Below are 20,937 nucleotides of genomic sequence, written 5' to 3'. Positions count from 1 at the left end.
TAGAACAGTATTTGTTAAGTATTATCACAGTTTCTATGAGAATATATTTTTCAAATGAATGAAAGTCTAAAAAACACACATAGCAATTCACAAACAGTGACACAGTTTTCTCTTTGTACATCGAGTGCAATACATGACCTAACACGCCAGGCAACTGCAATGACATTGCATTCATATATTATAAAATGAATGATGCAATGCTATGTAAACTAGAGCAGATGCCTGCAACAGAGCACAGCTTTATGAATGCAGGGGGAGGGGGAAATAGGGTAGTCTATCAAGTCTTGGAATCGATTCTGCTCAACCACTGCTAGGGGTACCAGACTGCATCAGCCTTGTGAACAGAATGACAGAGGAGCCGCATAACAAGATGGAAACACTGGAAGTGATGGGAGAAACAACCGACTCTACTGCTTACATCATTGTCCACGGAGCTGAAGAAAAGAACACACAGGAAACTCATGCTAATGAGCAAACAGGAATGTCGGATCCAGCATGCACTCATACCCACAGGTTATTAGGGAGACATTTAACTGGGAATCGGAAGAGAGAGACACAAACAAATAAAGCTACAAGGTATCCGGCAGATAGAGAGAGGGAGGAGACTTTCATTTCTGAACGTAACAAAAGCACCAAAAAAAATGCACAGTCAGTTTCAAGACCATGGAGAAACACAGAGCTCATCTCATTAGATATGCACTCCATTTGAAACTATTAGAGGAGAATTAGAGCATTACCCCTGGGCTGGCATCATTTGCAGAAAGTAAACAGTCTTTTCTTTCATTGTCAGAACGTGGTGGTGGGGTTCACTCTGTTTGAGGGAGTCTGATGTTGTTAATCTTCACGCAAACAGTGCAGCACAGCAGGCAGAGAGCTAGACTGAGGAAACATCCACAGAACTCAGCTAATTAAACCCAGCTAACCTAAGGCCAAAAAAAATGCATCAGTGGGACTTTGGTATTGAGCTGAAAATGTAAAATTACATTTGGACTGCCAATGTAAATGGTTAAACGGCTTTTGTTTTGTGCTGAGGAAGACCTCTCATCAAGACGATATACAGAAACATATTGAAATAATCCTTAAGCGAGTTAGCATTTGCATTCTTTTTAGCTTGTTGTCTAAACATATACCTTCTCAAAGGTTACGACACCTATGCACATGCCTGAGTTCCTCACTCATCGTGACCTTTAGGTTCTGCAGAACTGGGGCCTGTATGTTTGCAATTCAAAATTGATTTTAGAATGCCAGTTTCAAGTTCCTGAATTTAAATTAAGGTTATCTGTAGGTAGCAAGTGTGATTCAGGATATAATTCACATTTTATTATTAAGGAATACATTTAATACAGTGGGCCAGTGGCATCTCTGACCCCAGTGCACATTTAAATGAACCTCATTTTTGATTATTTTTATGCCAAATTTTGAACACGCAGAATCCAAATTTTATGTTGCACACACATATAAATATGAAACATTTAGAATATCAGATGTAAGGGGCTTAAATTATAAGATTTAATAAAAGCATGATGTTCTTGAAAATGTATTAGACCTAAAAAACAAACAAACACGCACACTGCTTTTCACATTAATGTTGATCATTCATGAAACGAGAATATTGAGAATATTCGCTAAACAAAAAGTATAAATAAATATATACTTGAGGCACCGTTGTGTGATCTTTTGACCCTGTGTATCTATAGCACAAGTACTTCATTTGACATGCTCTTTATATGCATGCATCTGACACACACCTTTTACTGTATGTGCATCTGGAATGCAACAAACTTTACTGATCAATATACAGGAAGCATCAGAAAACGCTAAGAAAAACACAAACGAGCAAAATGGAATTTAAGTCAAATCAAGCTTTTAAAAAATTACACATTTTTTTAAATGCTCTCTTTTGAAGCTGATGTTGTGAAGAATAAGTTCTGGTCAGCAGATGGGATTCTAAATGTTCTACTGTGTATTCAAGGAACCTCAATGTATATATATGTGATTAAGTGCCTCCATACTATATTATGATGGTTTACTGAAGAAACATTGACCCGCTTTAGAGTTTTTAAAAAGGCATACTGGCGCCGCTTTGTAAATCCTTCAGAGAACTGAGCTACTTAAAAAGTGTCTGAAATATCTTTTCATTTTCCGAAATATTAGATTTCGAATTCCATGTCATCCCTTCAAAAGCAATGTGTGCTTTGTTTCTTTTAAAGTACCGCTTTACATCAAAGCCTGACATACGGACCTCTTTTCAAACCTGTTTGAAAAAGCCATAGTTTTTAGTATGCGTCGAAATTTCCCCCTTACCTCAGAATGTTATTCAAACAAAAATATAACATTTCGGAGCACCCAGTGATCTAAAACCGGCTTATATCATCTCATTTCCTAGCACAGGGAGATCTCTGATAAACTGGTAACAAGCGGACTATAGACTATACATCACGAAATGCTTATCCAGCATTATTAAAGTTCAACAGAAGCAGGGAGATGGTGCTTCAATTTTTTGTTTACCCAGAACACAAATAAGTCCATGATGGTGATGAATTAGTTTTGTGAACAGAGGCAAGGTCCTTGAAGAGCGATGAGTCTCTCAAAACATATTGGAGTTTCTCTCAAGAGTCTGATAGCATTCCCAAGACAGAAAACACAATGAATCATGAAGGAAACGCGCTAAGAAGCTTTCAAGCCCACCAAGATGCTCGCGAAGTCACATTTCTCGCTTAATGTCCGCCAGCAATTGTGAGGGCTGCTGGTTTCAGGTAAATTGCCCAGATTAGAACATTGACTTTGGAATTAGCATGACACTAATAAATGGAGCCCGGCCAATAACAGCCTTGCTAGTGCAATTATTTAACAACACATTCAGTCAATTTCACAACTTGTGAAGACTCCATAATTACCCTCTCTATCTCGTTAAGCCTATAGTGTTTTTTGCTTTCCATAAGAGCGAATGTTCGCAGTGCGAGCAGAGATGTGCAGTGCTGAGACATGGCACGGTTTAAATACTCAAGAGAGGCCAGCTGTGCCTGAGTCAGATCATTAAAAAAGGGGGAAAAAAGGGATTGGAGACCAAACACTCCTCCACAAAGCTCAATCAACTCAGTCATGAGGGCAACAAAACCTCCAGCGCTGATTCATTTACAATTCAAGTTAGCGTTATTACAGATGAATCATAATCCTTTTGCTTGTGTTAATTGCTGTTGCGTAAGTCATTGTTAAAGAAATTATAAAATACGTTTTAAATAAACATTTTAGCGGATGGCCTCTCACACAACAATAAAAAGCATAAATCAGCCATTAAACCACAGGGGGAAAAAATTATATGAAGCCTCAACTACTGTGACTAGTTGTGATGTGATTTTTTTACCGTCCTTTGAAAATTTTTGTTTTCCAGGCATAAATGGGCACACTGTTTAGGCACATTATCTCTATTGGATGGCAATTAGGTTTACCATAAAATGTGTTTGTGTTTTATCTCACATATGTAAGCCGACCACAGTGTAAGTAATACTGGAATGCTAAACATAAATGCAGTATTCATTCAAAATGATGCTCAAATTATAATGCAGTCACTTAGATTTTTGCATATTTTGCATTGGTTCCCATTCTAATTGTAATGCAATTTTATAAGATCGGTGCTTGTATACAGCAATGATTCAAATATTAAGAATTTATTGGCTGCTTGGGGAAAAGCAGTTAAACAAGACTCTTAACAATATACTACATTATCAAATTAAATTACAAAAAATAAATATTTCTTGTAAATGAAAAGTTTTGTGTTTTAGACCTCAATTGGGACAAATCTAGTAAAAAGAATTGCACTAATAAAATGCACCAAAGCTGAATAATGTCTATTATGTTAATTATATGATATGATATTTCTAAATACAAAAAAGGTAGGTTACTCCCAAAAGCATGAAGAAAGAATAAAAATAACAAAGGTGTACTTTTACTTCCGTTAGCAGCATTTGTCTCTGCCGAAGTTCAGATCTGACTGTGAAAGGTATCTGGTTGAGTCACTCTTGTTTTTTTTATTTAATGGAGAAGATGCTCTCCATGTGGATGATGGAATTCTGAGGATGAATGAGTCTATAGCCAGCATGACAAGATCTGCTGCTTGGATCCTTTCATCCCTTCAGCTCTTAGTAGCTGCCCTGCCTTGATCTTCCTTCCTTGGCGTAGCGTAACCTAGCAACAGCCAATGTTTTCACATTTCACACGATTCATGCCAATTCGCATCCGTCTCCTATTCTAATCTCAGATTTTTTTGTTGTATTGTTTTGTTTTTAACATCAACACTTGCATGCAAAAAAAATCAAACGCAATAAATACTGAAGCCATCTCGGCTGCTTAGGTGAAGGGCACTAAAATATGATATGATACCGTATAATGCAGAGAAAGAAAAAAATAAACTTTGTGTCGCCCTTTGTGAGAACAAGAAAAAGTATTTGGACACTTAATCCATGCCTTAGAACATTGAAGTATTAGCACGTGGCATTCAATTAAAATCAACATGTTGCCAAGTCTCTAAGAACGTACACCAACGATCATTCAGAAGCGCTGCATAGCTTGTGTCCAGCATTACAAAGCCTTTCCTCTACTTCAAATTCCATGCCCCAACACCATCCAATCAAATGCTAAATTTCTTGTCAAACAATACTGATTTTTTTCTAAAAACAGGAAAATGACAGTGGAACAGAAAGTCAGCAAATTGCTTTTTAAACATGTGCTCTTGAAAGGCTGCACTTGAAGCGGTTTGCTTAATGTTTTTTTTAAAAGAAGAAATACAAGCACTTCACAGCTCTCTGCGCTTGATTTCTTGTCCAACTGTTTATTTATGTGTTTATTTATTTATTTTCATATTTGTATGAAGTACTCTCCTCCAAACAAGATCAATACAGCGCAACGCGATGTCGGTTCCTCTCTCTTTGTCGCTCTCTTTACAGAGCAAACTAGATCGTTTGAATGGAAAGCCTCATAAAACATGTCTAGCCGGAATAATCAGGAGTTTTACCAGCATAGCTTTGTTTTTGTAGTGGTAATGAGGATGTGCTCTTTTAAAAGGCATCAATATTAATGCATTCGGTGAGATTACGCTATTAATTCACCTTTTGCATCAAACACCTGGTTGCATATACATTTGAACCAATCAGACAAACTACATTTTTATACTTAAATAATTATTAATGCCCCTTTCCCCCAAAAATCTTCTGGTTCCATGGCAACCCATCTGATAACACTAGTTTATTGCTGAAAGGAATGTGGACAACTCTGAAGGCACCTCCCTTTCGGAAAGACAATGGACTTTTCTCTTAATTGACAGGAAACCTTTGTTTGAATGAACACACATATCCTACAGGCCAATGTGAGTATTGTTATTGTATATTGATTTTGGTATTGCATACTGTTTTATGCATGTTTAGAACAGATCACTAGTTAATATCACCTCATAATATCAATAAATTTCTTGTTTGGTATCGCCAGACTCGTCTTCACTTGATCTAATCGAGAGAGTATATTATATGTTGATACCTAAGATATTAGTGTTCTAAGAATCTCTACTAATTCGTATATCAACCTCCAGTCCTGTGCATATGCAAATTACAATGCTTGAAGACAAAGTGGCAAAGTTCACAACACTATTGGAACTTTGATCCACATAAGGTGTGACCTCCTCTAGTTCAAAATGCCTCATTTCAGTGACCCGCCAAGCTGGCCTCATTAACTTCTCGTCTCCTGGTGAAGTCCCAGAGCCAGCGGAACTGCCTGGAGGACCCCAGTCCACGGCCCTGTTTAGACACTGAGAAGATGAGTACGTGAGCTCCGTCGCAACCCTTACGTTTTTGCTGCCTTGACTTTCCATTCAACCAAAGATCCTCGGATCTCAGCAGATCTCTCTCTGCTCTTTTTTTACCTTCTACCTGCAAGAATCTCTCAATCTTAATGAGTCAGGACATCGTTGGAACTCTTCCAACCAAGAACGTAATTGCAAGTCCAAAACCTTGGAAATCATCAAGACTTTCATCCAAGACTGCATCTGGACCCTCACCAATGAGGCAATGCAGGTATTGTACATTTAACTACATGAACAGGGGTTTTAGTATTAGTTATAGACCGAGTTTAAACGGTGCTCTTTTCATAGTCTCATTCTCTGCTTTTCCTGATGGTTTACCATCAAGCCTTCTCTGCACTTTCCAAAAGCGTATTTATGCTAGTGTGTTATGTGAGTTAGTGTTTAGTTTTTTTTGTTTAGTTTCTGGTTCCGCCTTGCAAATGAATGTCTCTTTGCGATTTCGACAATTGCTACATGCTCTAATGCACTGATACTGTAAGGAGATATTTTCTGTGGTCACAAAAATATCCTTTCTTAAGAGATTATAGAACTTGGAATGAATGTTCGCTGAACAAACTGCTACAGTTACTGGCAGCTGAAATAAATAATTGCAATTAATTATAATCATATACATTTCCCTGAGCTGATTTGCTGCATACAGAAAAAACAGGACTTTATCGCTCTCTCTCTTTTTTTAAATAATTAAATACATTACACTTCATCATGCTAGGAGTATGAAAAGTCACACTGGAAAACCTTTCTAAAATGACCCATAATAATTTCTTGCCCTAAATGCTCATTTGTCATGTTTCCTACAGCACTTTAGAGACACACGGGCCGAGGCTCAGCACAATCAGAGGGATTTAAAGCCATCATAGAAAAACACTCCATCCTTTGATTGACTCTCTTCCACTGCCCACACATGAAAACGCTCACCGACACACTTACAAATTGCCTTTTATCCAGGTTGTTCAAGTACATATGAGAGTATTAAATGTAGAAGGTGAGGTGGAAACAGTCAGGCCTTTGCTGAACAGTTTAGGGACCATTAATGATCTATGTATAGAAGTGTAGGTGGAAAAATAAGATCCGGTTACCATATCTTACTTCAAGAAGCATTTTAGCTGTGCCTTTTCTCATCTCTTAATCGGTGGGAACCTCAGGGAGACTTTTCATGGAGGTAAATGCATAGTGTTGCCGTCTTGAGCATTGGTGAATGTTTTCACTCTTTGTAATAGTTGCGTCCCTCAGTTGCCCTCAGCGTGAAAAGATGGATCTGCTGAAAAGCGTTTAAATATGCAGAAGGCGCTGAAAAATAAACCGATGAAGGCGCGGAACTTGGAGGACGTTTCTGAAGAACAGAAGAAAGCTGCACTGCTCAGGAAAAACTGAAGGACTCACGAACAAGTATCATTTAAAAACTTGTGGATCATGCAGATAATTACACATAGAATTAAGAATCACAGAAGGTATTTTTTTAATACATGTCTGTATTTTTCTATGTGGTGTTTTTAATATGCTTTTAGACAAACCATTTGACAATCCATTAATCAACACTGCTGCTTTTCTCCTTAAAACTGTACTTTCCCAATGGCAGTCCTAGAAAAGTGGTTTGAAACAGAATCTTTTTTTGCTACATTACAAAAATCAATGACCAATCACTTCAAGACATCCTGTCATTAGCATAGCATTAAGTGTGCTGTAAAGCAGGGGGTCTAGTGAGAAGGAAGCCATGTTAATGCTGTATATTTTTCTGTACATGTTTCGCTAGCTTGATATTTTTCATGACAACGTGCTGTTAGTTCTCAGAAAACAAGACTTCATAACTTCATTTTATGTCTCAAGCGAATGTATCTTTATTTAAGGATCTTTAGATATTATTTATACGCTAAATTTAATTTCCGTAATTTCCTGAAATTCAAGAGTTGCTCTGATTTAAGCCCTTTTTAAGATGAATTTTTTTTAGATCTACAGAAACCCTGAATGAAGCTACACAACGCACTCGCAGCTGCATCAGCAGGACAGTGTTTGCGGTGCATCTCTGTGCCTTACACTGTTTAGGACACTCAAATGAGCTTTTGATGAGAGAACAATCTTTTCTCAGAGGCTGTAGGGGAACAGCGCCTGCTCTCCATCTCTTAAAGAACTCTCTGTGTATCTGTTCTCTAACACACACACACACACACACATCTCGCTGTTTCCTGTGGGAGTTACTATGTATATTAGAATCAGTGATACTGGAGGACAACTGAGAGTTCAACCTTCAGACCGGAATAATAAATAGTCTGGTTCAAAATAAGACCAAACGGATCAATAAGATGACTGAAAGCTCTACCTGGTCTCATGCCATAAACATACCTTGGTGCACTTTTTAGAGAGACATGATATACTTACCAACAAGAACAAAACAGTTCAAATCAGTTTTTTGATGTCAGCTTTTCATTTGATGACAGATAGGTTTAAGATCAGAGGGCATTGACGTTTAGCAACAGTCCACATTTAAATTCTGAACTGCTGCAATGCACGCTTAACGTAATAAAAATGTGCCAGGCTTCACATATTGAACCCGAGTCACTCAGTGTACATTTCTCTTTGAAACTGGGGCGAAATGTGCAGTAAGGCACGTAAAAGCGGGGTTGCACAAAAAGTGCACAGAGATAAATACTTTTATGAGACCAGGTTGGAGAAGACTGTTGTCTCCTTAACCACAGAGCATGCTTTGCAGAAACTTCACTAACCACAACGTCCCTAAGCTCTACAGATGCTAAGGAGAATTGAGGCACAAGAGCAGCTTCTTACCTCAGACTGAAGCCAATAAATCTCTCACAAACACTTAATGCTGCCTCAGTGCCTCAGTCTTTACCCTGCAATCTTTTTGAGACACGCAATATTCTTATCTTTAAATACATTTTTAATTTAACTTTATTAGCCCTTTAACAGCAGGAGTGCTGTTAAAATGCAATTAATTGAATTAAATTGTTTTCGCTATTAAAATGACATAATTGAAATGTTTGTGAACAAAGTCAAATTCCTTGCGCTTGTGTGATCATAAAAGGCTAATGCAGACTCATATATCCATAAACGCATTGTTTTTGTTTTCCTTACTAGTGCCATGGGCCAAGTATAAAGACCGTAGCTCATTACTTTAATCTGTTTACCAGGATGAATGATTTTTCTCCATTTGGCATTTCTGAAATAACAAACATTAACTAGTAATTAAAGATTACGGTTCATTTGTGTTATCCGCTTTGAGACTGAACTTGTGTGGTGACTTGCAAAGCATCTCAAAACAAAGCACTGAAACACAACATCTCAAGCGTGAGTTCTGTACAGACGCGGTAGTGCTTTATTATGATTTGTAACAGTGGGCGGAGCCTTCTACTCCTCCACCAGTGGTGGAGGAGAAAGCTTTAGCTGGAAATTCTCGCTGTGATAAATGCTTCCTGTTCCTGGATGGATGGGGTTTGACAGACCAGCTCTCTCGTTGCCATGAGAATGAGTGAGTTCTGTCAGAACAGCAAGCTGAAAAACAAAAGAAAACAGAGATGAAATATACATAGGTTATATAGGTTTACAACTTAATAATCATTCAGCTAACGAAGCTACTGCAATGACAATAAAAACACTAACAGCAATAATATAATCATAATAATAATACACAACTAAAACTATAAACTACTGTATTATACTTTAATATAAAAATATTACCGTAACATAATAATATAAATTGAGCTAGACAGCACAATCATTCACAACTGTTTGAATTATGTGGAAAAAAGCTTTCGAATATTAAAGACGCTGCCATAGCTGCAAATACGTAAAGAAACACCCATTTGCTAACGTTGCAAGACGAATAGTGCATTCTCTTTCAGAGTTCTGTATTTTATCTGAACACATCTCGTAAGGTTTGGTTACACGTTCACCGAGGAACGGGTCCACGTCTTTTATTGTTTACAGCTGGCATTAAGAGGGCAGTTCACCCGAAAGTGAAACTCGGGTCCAACATGTTGTACCAAACCTACATCAGCTGTCTTTGTTCTCTGGAACAATAAAAGAAGATATTTTGATAATTCATTGACATGTCATCCATCATCAAAAAGAACATTTTGTGTTTCACAGGAGAGAGTTGTAGATGTATGTAAAAGATCGCGTAACATGCTTTTAATGCAGCGCTAAATGTCAATTAGTTTTACTGACACGAGTATCAATCTGTTGGTGCTGGCAGGACAAGTTATGCAGTAACCTGGATTGCACCACGCGGTAAGATAAAACTTCAACACAGACCCACAGCAAGCAACCCCCACTCATTAGCAGCATTAGCCTGTCCAGAGTCATTCATTAATGTGTATATTTTCAGCAGGGACCTCGTTACAGCCTGAGCAATCAATGCGCATTTAAGGAAACAGCATGAATCAAACAGCATAATCTATCCCTCTCTCTCCAGCCTCGCTTTGAAGCCCTCCTTTGCATCTTTATCTTCTCCTTCCCTCTCTGATCTCGCTCAAATTTTCCTTTCCTCATTCCCATCCACTCCCTCTCTAATCAGTCCCTTTCTTTCTGTGGGCAAACCAACTTTTCAGCATCAAATCCCACTGCATTACTTATTTCAATTCACTCATTCTCGTGTCCCCGTCGTTCTCCTGCTGTTTATTAGCGGCTTTCAAAACAGACAGCCATTTATGAGCCAGAGTTCCATTCCTCAGTCGAGCTTATTTTCTTTTTTCTTTCGCTTTCCTATCTAAACCGGACACCTGCTAAGCGAAGGCTACAGAGAGTGACGGATAAAAGCAAATAGAAACACGGAAAGCACGTCAGTGGCTAATCATCGCCTCTGTCACCGCAGTGGCTTTATTATTAGCCCCATACTGTTAGCAAACAAGCTAAACACGGAGGATGAAGTCTGGGCACGTCTAATACCAGTAACAGTCTCTCTCTCATACTTTACTATGAGCAGTTTTACACACTGCTAACCGGGGTTGATGTACCTCTGAGAAAAAACCTAGCATTAGATACTATGGCAACCATGTTTTATTCTCATTTTTTGTTGACTGCTTGTTTAAGAAATGTTTCGTTACGTTTACTGTACGTGACTTAAGCAGCACAGGTATCTTCGAGCTATAGCATGGGTCAAAACTATAGATTTGTCTTTTTAATGCCACAAACCATTACATATTAATTAAGGATCATGTTCCATGAAGATATTTTGTAAATTTCCTGACATAAATATATAAAAACTTTATTTTGGATTATTTGCACCTCAACCAAATATTGTCCTATGCATTATATCAAACCAATCATCGTAAAGTGTATTCATTCAGCTTTCAGATAATGTTGAAATTTAAAACGTATAAATACAAATACTGATATTGACAATAATAGCGATATTTAAACATGGAAATATCATAATCATATTATTGGAGGGTGTTGCAATATACCAGGTAAAGGCAATATTTAAAAATCAATAGTATACATAAGCCAACACAATAGTTAATAATGTCAGGGACATTAAGGAGCACTAAACTCTCTCATTTGTTCCATTCATACTCGACCCCAGAGGGCGCCCTCGCACAGAAAGTCCACAAGATAGACTCAAAGGAGTAACAGAACTTATGATGTTCCAGAAATTCTCTGTAGGCTTTCAGCTATCGCTGTAGATGGATGAAATGAAGGAAGTAATGTTTTATCTGATGAAACAGGAAGACAAACTACGTACAATTGCAACAGTACATGGTTTACCTGGGTTCTCTAAGCCATCTTAAGATATTTTAGTAATTATAATAAAGGATAATCGACATAGACTTTATCCACTGTACAGAATCCTATAAAATCATATCACTTCTGCAAAAAGAATCAGTTCACAGAAGTCATTTAGAACACAGTCAAAATATATATTTCATTACAATATATTTGTACTTTGACAGTGTGCTAAACAAAAAAGGTTAGCATTTAAGTCTCTTTAGTGTGATTGTTCTTTTTCTGGTGTGATTCATTGGTCAAAAAAAAAAAAAAAAAAAAAACATGAATCCAAACAAACATGAATTTGACTAATTGCTTGGTTTCATTTTTTGAGATTTCTACATGTACAATGATACATCATAATACACATTTTTGTGGCCATGATAACAGTGCAGTGAAAAACCTAATATCGTGACAGCCCTAACAGAGACTCTACAGCAAATCTGTGCACGTGTTCATGCGATGTACTCTGAGTGTGTTCGCTTGCAATGGCTTCTCAGGGTGAGTCATACATGGAGGCGATGTATGAAAAGTTCGCCTTTGTGTGAAAACTATGGTGTATGATTTAATTAGATTAGTGGAGAGCTGTCAAAGTGTTAGTTATGAAAAAGAACACACTCTGTGCTATGTTGTGAGCAATGGTGCCTTCTGTAAAATCCATGTATGGACAGGGGCGACAAAAAGAGCCTGAAGGTTTCTTCACACTAAGAGCTTTGTGACAAAGCAACCGGTTTTCCAGAACCACGTAGACATCGAGCTGCTGATATTACTGGTGTCCGCGTGCAAGGAAGGTTGTGTTTTACACTTGGCATTAACATGTGATCTTCGTGATCTGATCAGCATGTCAGGACATTATATATATATATATATAGGACATAAACAGAATGTTAATGTTTATAAATGGGAACACAATAATATGAAGTGGGCAGGATTATTTTGTGGGAACGTCATGGCCATGAGATGCTATGTTGAGGGAACGGCATCCATTTCTTGTGGCCACGGGTTTAACGCATAAACAAACCTGAGTGACTATAGCAACCCAGTGCAAAGTCAACCAGCAGTTGTGTTCTTTTTCTTTTAAAACTGTTTTTTTAGAGATAAAAGTTACAGTATTTGATGGGGAGTGACAGTGGATGGGGTTTCGTGTGACGCGATGCGGATACGATGTCTTTATTGCGTTTACATTATCATCGCTCCGATTACAAAGCATCTGGGCACAGATCGAATAACGACACAAACGACAACATCTGGGTACCGGCCGCATGTTAACGCCAAGCGTAGACACAGATAATACAGCTGATAGGGGGATGAAGTGTTATACCGTACCACATTCTCTAACAAGATTGATTACAACTCATTTTTGTGACCAAATGTTCTAGAATATTGTAGAATGTTGGTAATTGTTTTATATTACGCTGCAGGTTGACATTTTCTTTCATTCGATGTTTGGTTTGACAGGTCATTGTATTTGGCCCTGGGACGAAGGAGCGAGTAATGACAGCAAGACAAAAATAAAATTGAATTCTGTCATTTCTTTAATTCTATGATCACATTTAAGATTGATTGAAGGCGAATGAAAGAGGGTGACAGGATCAGGGAAAAGTCCACGAGCAGGGACACACAACGTTGCTAAATGTAAGTGCACTATCCTGCCCGTGAGGCTCCGACAGCACGGATGCCGTAACTTTATATGCGGGTTAAAGCTTACACCTCATCTACGCCGGACACGAAAGTTGTCGTGTTGCACCGCGCTGCAACAGCTCAATTCTGTCTACACTGGATGCGACAAAGCGGGCGATGTAAATCAATTGAAAAGTGCGTCAATGTGTCACAAATAGAACGCGCAGCGGTTTTCTGTCAGGATTTGTCATGTCACACTGTATTCAGTGTAAACAGAATCACTGATTATAATGAGTACTATAGGATATAGTTATATACACTGTGTTAAGGGCCAAGATTTACGAGCGACCTCTCCTGGTTGAAGACATTATATTAACATTATAAATGCAAAAGCAATCTTTATGTGACTTGCTTTTCAAATGATTTAATTATCCGAGTCTAATATGATCCAATATGGCCGCCAGTTGCCCATCCACCATTTCATTGCTCCTGCAATTTTATCAATGCTTCTACTCTTTCCTTTCAACACAATCCCTTTTATTCAGCTGCATTTCTCCCTACTGCACGCTTCTCTCATCTCTTTTTCCAGTGGCTTCATCCATCTTCCTCTCCTTCTTCCTGGAACCGCTGCACCGAAGGGAAATGGACCGACTGGGACCTCAAAGAGAGCAATCAAAGCTCAGCACTGACAAAGCATCAGAGGAACCCTGACAACCTCCCACACACACACACACACACACACACACACATTTCAGAAGGACTATAAAACAAGGCACGCGCAAACATAATGTGAACAACACACATCTTTCATTTCCTCCTGGTCGAAATCAAATGTTCCTATAAGCTTAATCAGCAAGTCCAGAACGTTTAGACAGCACTTCAAAAACTCTGACGCACTTGCTCACGCTCACACACATACGCTTGTGCTGACATAATCACGACGGGAGTTTATCGTCAGTGCCTGCCTGGCAGCCTTCTCATTAATGCTTTAAAGACACACACACACACACACAGACTCACACGTGCCAAGTTAGTACTCTCAGGTGTTGGGAGTGTCACTTTATCTGCTTTTCACTTCTCGTTTTAATTAATCTCTCTCTCAAACACAAACGTCTTCAATCTGTTTGGCTCAGTTTCTTAATGCAAATCAGAATTCCATAATCTTCACCCAGACAAAGGAACAACGGGAGACACTAAGCGCACATGCACAAATAAACACCTTGTCTGACGCGCCGGTCTTTTTTTTCCATCTACTCATCCTCTGAAACCATTTACGGTTTAATTAAAGGGCTCAGAACTGGGCTGTGCAGCTCTGCTGTGTTAATTATGGGATGTCTGCTGGGAATGTGTACTGTATGTGTGTGTGTGCTGACCAAACAGTTCTAATAAAACTCTCGAGGATGCTTGTGTGAAGGGATGGGCATAAAGACTGATACGTGTTTATCCGATTCTCAGATCTTATGGGAGATGGCCATGTCAATTCATGTTCCACCCTAAAACTCTGTAGGGAAAACAATGACTGTTCAAATAATGGTTTAATCCTTTTTAAAGACATCCCTTATGCTTATCAAGGGGGCATGTATTTAATAAAAAAAATATAGTGAAAACTATAATATTTAATATTAATAATATAAAAATAATATATATATATTTTTTACCATTTTAGTAAAGCATTAAAACATTTTATTTATTGCTGTGATCAAAGCCGTTCCTTTAGTCTTCAGTATCACACGATCCTTCAGAAATCATCCTAACATACTGATTTTCTGCTCAAGAAACATTTCTCATTTTTACAAATTATTGGAAATAGTTAATGGAAACATTTACTAAAGAATAATTTATATAACCGCATTTATATAAAAGAAATACAAATCAAAATTAAGTCTCTTGCAACACTGTATTTTGCCAGGTACTAATGTCTTTGTGTTTTTTATTTTTTTTTAAAATGGTTATGTATGATAGAACTTTCTACTTGTTCAACATTTCCCTAACTTCTCCGTATGGCTGTATGGAAAATAAGCACTCTCTGTGCAGTTCATGAATAATATGTTTATCAGTAGAAGATAAAATGCATTGCCCGTTGACCATGAGGCTAGATGAAAGCAGTGTGTTTCAATACAGGATCTGTATTCAGCATCAGAGACCACAGCCTCTTCATATCCTGTCAGGAGATTCACTTAGAACCAACACAATGACTAACGGATACACTTCGGTCACTCATACACAGATGCAGGGAACGCTGAGATATAAGGAAACGCGTTTTTTAATGTCCGCTTTGTTTGAATAGATGCCTGTATTTCTAGTTCAGTTCGGGGATTAAACTTTATTAGGATGTTCAAATTGACTTGACAATTTTCAAATATGTTCTAACTTCGTTTTGTTTGGCCTTTTCTGACTTTACTAGGGAGATCATAACAATAATGGGAAGAAAAATAAGAAGGGGAAACGGGATTGTGCAATGACACTTGCAGACTCACTTCACTTCACCCCCAATCTGCTCATCAAATAAAAGTCTACTATTTTGTAGAAAGATTGCCAAGTATGTTATAATGTATAGTCAGACGGTCATCAATCAAATGACCGTCCTCAGATTCATCAGACTGGTCAGATTCAAGTATTCCAGAGAGCCATATACTTAAAAAGGATGGTGAGATGGCTTCTTTTTCGCATATTTCAGGATGGAGAGAAATGGCAGAGGGTGCTTGAGGAAAACAGAGACGGTAATGAGAAAGTCAAGCCGGTCAAACTTACACTGCTAGAGTCACATGTTTAAAAGGATTTTTATTACCACTGCAAGTGTCAAAGACGGCTCACTAACAGAAACTGCATAGTGAAAATGACAAAAATAAATGCATTCTCAAAAATAAAAAAGAATTGCGTTATGAAAGATGTCAAAATGTTTCTCTGTGTTTCGAGGAGGGAGGCCTGAGAACCTGAAGTGGTCAATTATTTGAGTTATCACTAATGTGGCTCATCAAACCGTCTCACCTTTTCACTTCATTTCTGTTTCCACTCCTTTCAGCTTTGATCAAACACAGACGAAATATACTTCATCACTGTTGCCTCATTTTACAGCGCATTCCTTTTGTTGAATTATTAATATCTTAATATCATGAAATATACAAAAAAAAAATACCTTTGATAGTGTTCTATTAAAACATATTATAACTTTCAGACTCCCTCCCAAGTTTCATTTATTAAAGTGCTTGTTAAATGTTAAAAGCGTATGTACACACAACTGCTGTGGGTAATACAGCGGAAGCAGGATATTGACATTAGATACTGACATTCCTCGAGACCAGAAGAAGAACAACGCTATTCAAATTGGAACATGACTTGCAATAGGATGTGTGAGACATTCACCAAACACGCGTTTCCTGGCTGTGTGGAAGAACGTATTGCTCTGTCTCATGTTAGAATAGCTTATATTTACCAAGGCCACACTATTCATAATACGGCTTAATATTCAGTATGAAATTGCACCACAAACAAAACTTTAAATCAAAACATTGAATTAATTGAATCTGCAGTCAGAATACGACGGCAAGGCTTTTTCAACTCTTTTTTTTTTTTTTAAAAAGTTTTTCCTTCATTTTGCGAACACCAAAAAATAAAAGAGATAAACCAATCAAAACTTTCATAGCTACAACGTTTGGGGTCAAACAACCCGACAACAAAGACTTAGTTACTTAGTTACCGTCGATGTGTCTGACAAGCCATGCTGCTCTCACATTAAACATCATGTTCTCATGCAGTAAAAAATACATCGTGGAGCAAAGAGGAAACCGGCAACACGCTGGCAAGCAACAGTATATATAACTGGATATGAAATTTTGTTAAATATGGCACCTCTAGTTGTTCAAGTATTTGGTTACAGAAATGTTTCTAATAATTTTTTTTTTTCTGCCTCAAAATGTCAAATGTTTCAATTTATCTGCGGTGGTACAATGTTGCTTTGAGACAACTAACTGAATACATTATATACATATACATATACAGGCTATTAAAGGTTTTCAGGTGAAAGCATATGATTTAAACAGATACCGCACTTATTCACACTCAATCGCTCTCTCGAAAATGCATTTAAACAAATATAATCTCATGAGCTACTTCAATGTCTCTGTCTGTCCATCCAATGAAATCCCTGAATATGTAACGGTATCCAAGGTATATCAAAATCCACGTTTCCATGGCACAACATGATACCGGTAGTCATGTTATTACAGATATAGCGCCCAGCCCTAATTCCACCTCAATAACAGCAAAAGTATATGAGCACAATAAGCACATTGTACTTATTAAGTAACATTGTCAAAAAAATATTATGACTGATTTCAGTATAGTGCGAGATTAAGCTCCATGTAGTCAGTAAAGCCGTCTATGCTGTCTGATGAATGAAACATTTATTTCATTCATACATCTGTACGAGCTGAATTCGTAAGCTCAACAGACTCGTATGTGACTGGTTATAATGTGCAACACTGTAAAAACGTAGAAAAAGTGGAGCAGATATAAATTGAATGCTGCAGACATAATAGGTTTACTTTAACTGTGCAGCGGCATTTTTGTCCACACTTGTAAAAAAAAAACAAAAACAAAACAAACATGTGTACAGTGCGGATATTTTCTCATTGATAGGCGACCATGACCATGGAAGTACAGGAGCGAGTGCATTGTTTAAACTGGAACTCATCTTTTACAAATCTTTGGGAACTTTTGAAATAACATTAGTACACAACTGCAAGTGGTACTTGGATATTTTATAATTTTATAATAAATAACCTTACATATTGTACCTTTAAAGCAAGGGAAATGCTCAGTTATTACTTACTACAAAAAAAAAAAAAAAAAAAAAAAAAAATCAATAAAAGCCCCTTTCACTATGCAGACTTTAAAATAAAATGACCCCTTTAACAGAACCCTTTCAAGAAATGAGACGCTTTTATTTAGCTCTGTACTTTAGGGACTCTAAGGGAACTATAAAAAGTTGCAACCCCCTTTTTGCACTAGGTCTGCCAAACTTGTAGTTTAGAGGACTAAAATACTCTGGTCTCATCAAAACTCTTCCCTATCTTTTGTTGAGCCAGTCACGTAAAAACTATAGCCAAGCTGTGATGGCGCCCTTCTGTACAAGCCATTGTGTGTGCTATTGTTGTTGTTTCCCTCATCTCTCTCTGATCATGTAGGACACAACTTGAGGTGACATCACTTACCCTGGCAGTGCATGTATTGTTCTACTAGAGTATTAATTACATATATTGATACGGCAGAACCACAGTACTTGATTAAATTGCTTCTGCTTAGTTTCAAATTCAAGAACAGCAAGAAATAATAATAATAAGAAATGTTTCTCAAGCAGTAAATCAGCATGATGACTCGAGACTAGAAGACTAGAGTAAAGGCTGCTTGAAGATTCACAGGAAAAATGACAAAATGGTAAACTATATCACAACAGAAAGCAGTTACTTTAATTTGCGCAGGAAGGGATGTGAGGGAGATTTTAAGGTGTACACCTGCACCATCCACGCAATCACATGCTAGGTGTTGTATTCATAATCGTTGATATTCACACCGAGTGCGTTTGTTCATCTCTCTGAAGCTCAGTTTGGCATGATGTCAAGTCTAGAGTAGTTTGTTTCCTCATTACCAAGAGTGTGAAGTCTAGCACAGAGACAGGAAAAGAACGACAGCACATACACATGTCACATACTGTAGATATATACAAAACAGCAGACGGAAACGTCATGGAGCAAAGAAACTGACATGGAGCGTACTCGCTGTCTGTCTGACGATGCAGGCCTCTTTCAGGATGTCTATCTGCTCAGACTCTTAATGCTGAGGACAGATTGAGAGTGTGTTAAGAGTGATACTGGATTACACCAGTGACTTGCTATTTCTTCAGGGGATTAAGGTCAAAGATTCCCCACACACACACACACACTGACTGGATTGGTCTGAGTTGGTTAGAGCTGATTGGCAATGTGACATTGAACTGGACGAGACTATCAACAGTCTTCATTAGGCCACACTGACTCCCTGCACAGCTACAGTAGATGTAGATTATTTACTGCACTTTACAAATATTGATGTAGGAGTCTTAGGACATTGACGAGAACCATGATATATATATGTGTATATTTCTTTTTTCCCCCCACAAGGAATTAACATGACACAAAAGATATTGTACAATATAATCTAGTGACTAGCTACCCAACATAGTGGGTAGAGTCAGTGTGCAGCTGTCACATGAAATCATGTCTGAGACGAAAACCAGACATTCTACCCACACCTCAAAAATGTCAGCTCGCCAATGTGGGAGTTTTTTGGATTCTGTAAAAAAAAAGTTGAGGCGCTACAAACCCTAGTCTGCAATAAGCGCTTATCAACAGTAATTTAGAAAAAAAAACTTAAATTGAAGCCTTTACATATAACACACTTTAAGGGTACTCATAATGTAGTGTATTTTATTTTTTAATAAATAATTGTAAGGTAAAATGCAGTATTTTTTTATATTATTATTATTACATTTGAAATAGGTTGTTTGTCATATGTTTTAATAAAATATACTTTTTTAAAGGTGAACAATGAATATTTCAGTATTACAATGTAATACATCTATATGCTTCTATATGTTTGGCACTATGCAATATACAGTATCACAAGGCATAATAAATGAATAAATGCTTTTATAATGGATTATATATCAAGGCTTCGAGCTGTTTTTGAACAATTTTGTAAAAAAGGTCTTGCATCTGGTCTTGCGGCTTGATTTTGAAAATTGTGTGTCTTATGTTATTTTTTATGTATTATCTTAATTACGAACACACTGGTTTGTAGTGTTATTCTCCTCGTTATTCACCTATAGCGACCCGTAGTCTAAACTACGCGTTGACGAGAAATGTGTACTTAATATTCGCCTCAATAATGGTGTATTTGCAAAAATTCTTCAAAAAGATTTAGGCGAAGTCAGAAATATTAAGTGTGTAAAGTGAATGATTATTTACAGTATAACCTTAATTTTATTGTGAAACAAATTACTTTTTACAATGTAACCTCAATTTATATTACTTGCATAATTGAAAGTAGATGCAGTAAAAATGTCATAATCCATATCAGACCACCTATAATTATATTCAGTGATTCAATCACGACCCAGTCATAATGCATCATGCATTTAATGTTGTATTATGACAGCAAATGAATATTAATTCCAGGTGTAAATGGGCCCGTCTTCATCAAAGACACCTTTAACTAATTTGACACAGAGTAAACTTAGTCAGCAGCACTGAGTCGCCATAGACCTTCATTTGATTATAAGCGCCTCTATGTTTGTGTGAGCGTATGTGGGGGTGTGCACATGTGGGTGAGAGCATCTGTGTGTATGTGATGGATAGAACTGTGAGCAAAAATAGAGTTCAATACTACAGGCCACTAATCTTGAAAAGGTGTATAAATATGAAACGGAGAAAACGCTGAGAAAATGGCCTTCCAGCCTCTGCGTACTGTACGTGCGCACACCTTTCCAGACAACAACTGGCTGGCTCACGTACAGTATGAGAAGTACACAGATGTGACAGCAGGTCAGAGGGCAGAACACCGTATGAGTGCATTCAGACAGGATACTGACACTTACATGAAACATTCGGATTGTCTCTGTCTGACAAGTGCTGACCCATAAACAGTGAGACTCAATGACTGCGGCATATACACAAAGGCAACGCATACACGCGCATTGTATTGCATAACAGTAA

The 20,937-nt window shown here is 37.6% G+C and overlaps 1 protein-coding gene across 2 annotated transcripts in view; it reads right to left on the bottom strand.

Annotated features, from left to right (window-relative positions):
• Positions 1 to 9,153: 9,153 nt before the first annotated feature.
• The window catches only part of vps8 (VPS8 subunit of CORVET complex), an 89,935-nt gene continuing 78,151 nt past the window's right edge, over positions 9,154 to 20,937 (bottom strand). For both annotated transcript variants that reach the window (XM_043237951.1, XM_043237958.1), the window contains one exon: positions 9,154 to 9,352. In XM_043237951.1, the coding sequence (XP_043093886.1) occupies positions 9,209 to 9,352 (144 nt within the window). In that variant the 3' untranslated portion in view covers positions 9,154 to 9,208. The remainder of the gene's footprint in view (positions 9,353 to 20,937) is intronic.

Source organism: Puntigrus tetrazona, chromosome 1, assembly GCF_018831695.1.
Source record: "Puntigrus tetrazona isolate hp1 chromosome 1, ASM1883169v1, whole genome shotgun sequence".
Classification (NCBI taxonomy): Eukaryota; Metazoa; Chordata; class Actinopteri; order Cypriniformes; family Cyprinidae; genus Puntigrus; species Puntigrus tetrazona.
This window is presented reverse-complemented; position numbering and strand designations above follow the sequence as displayed.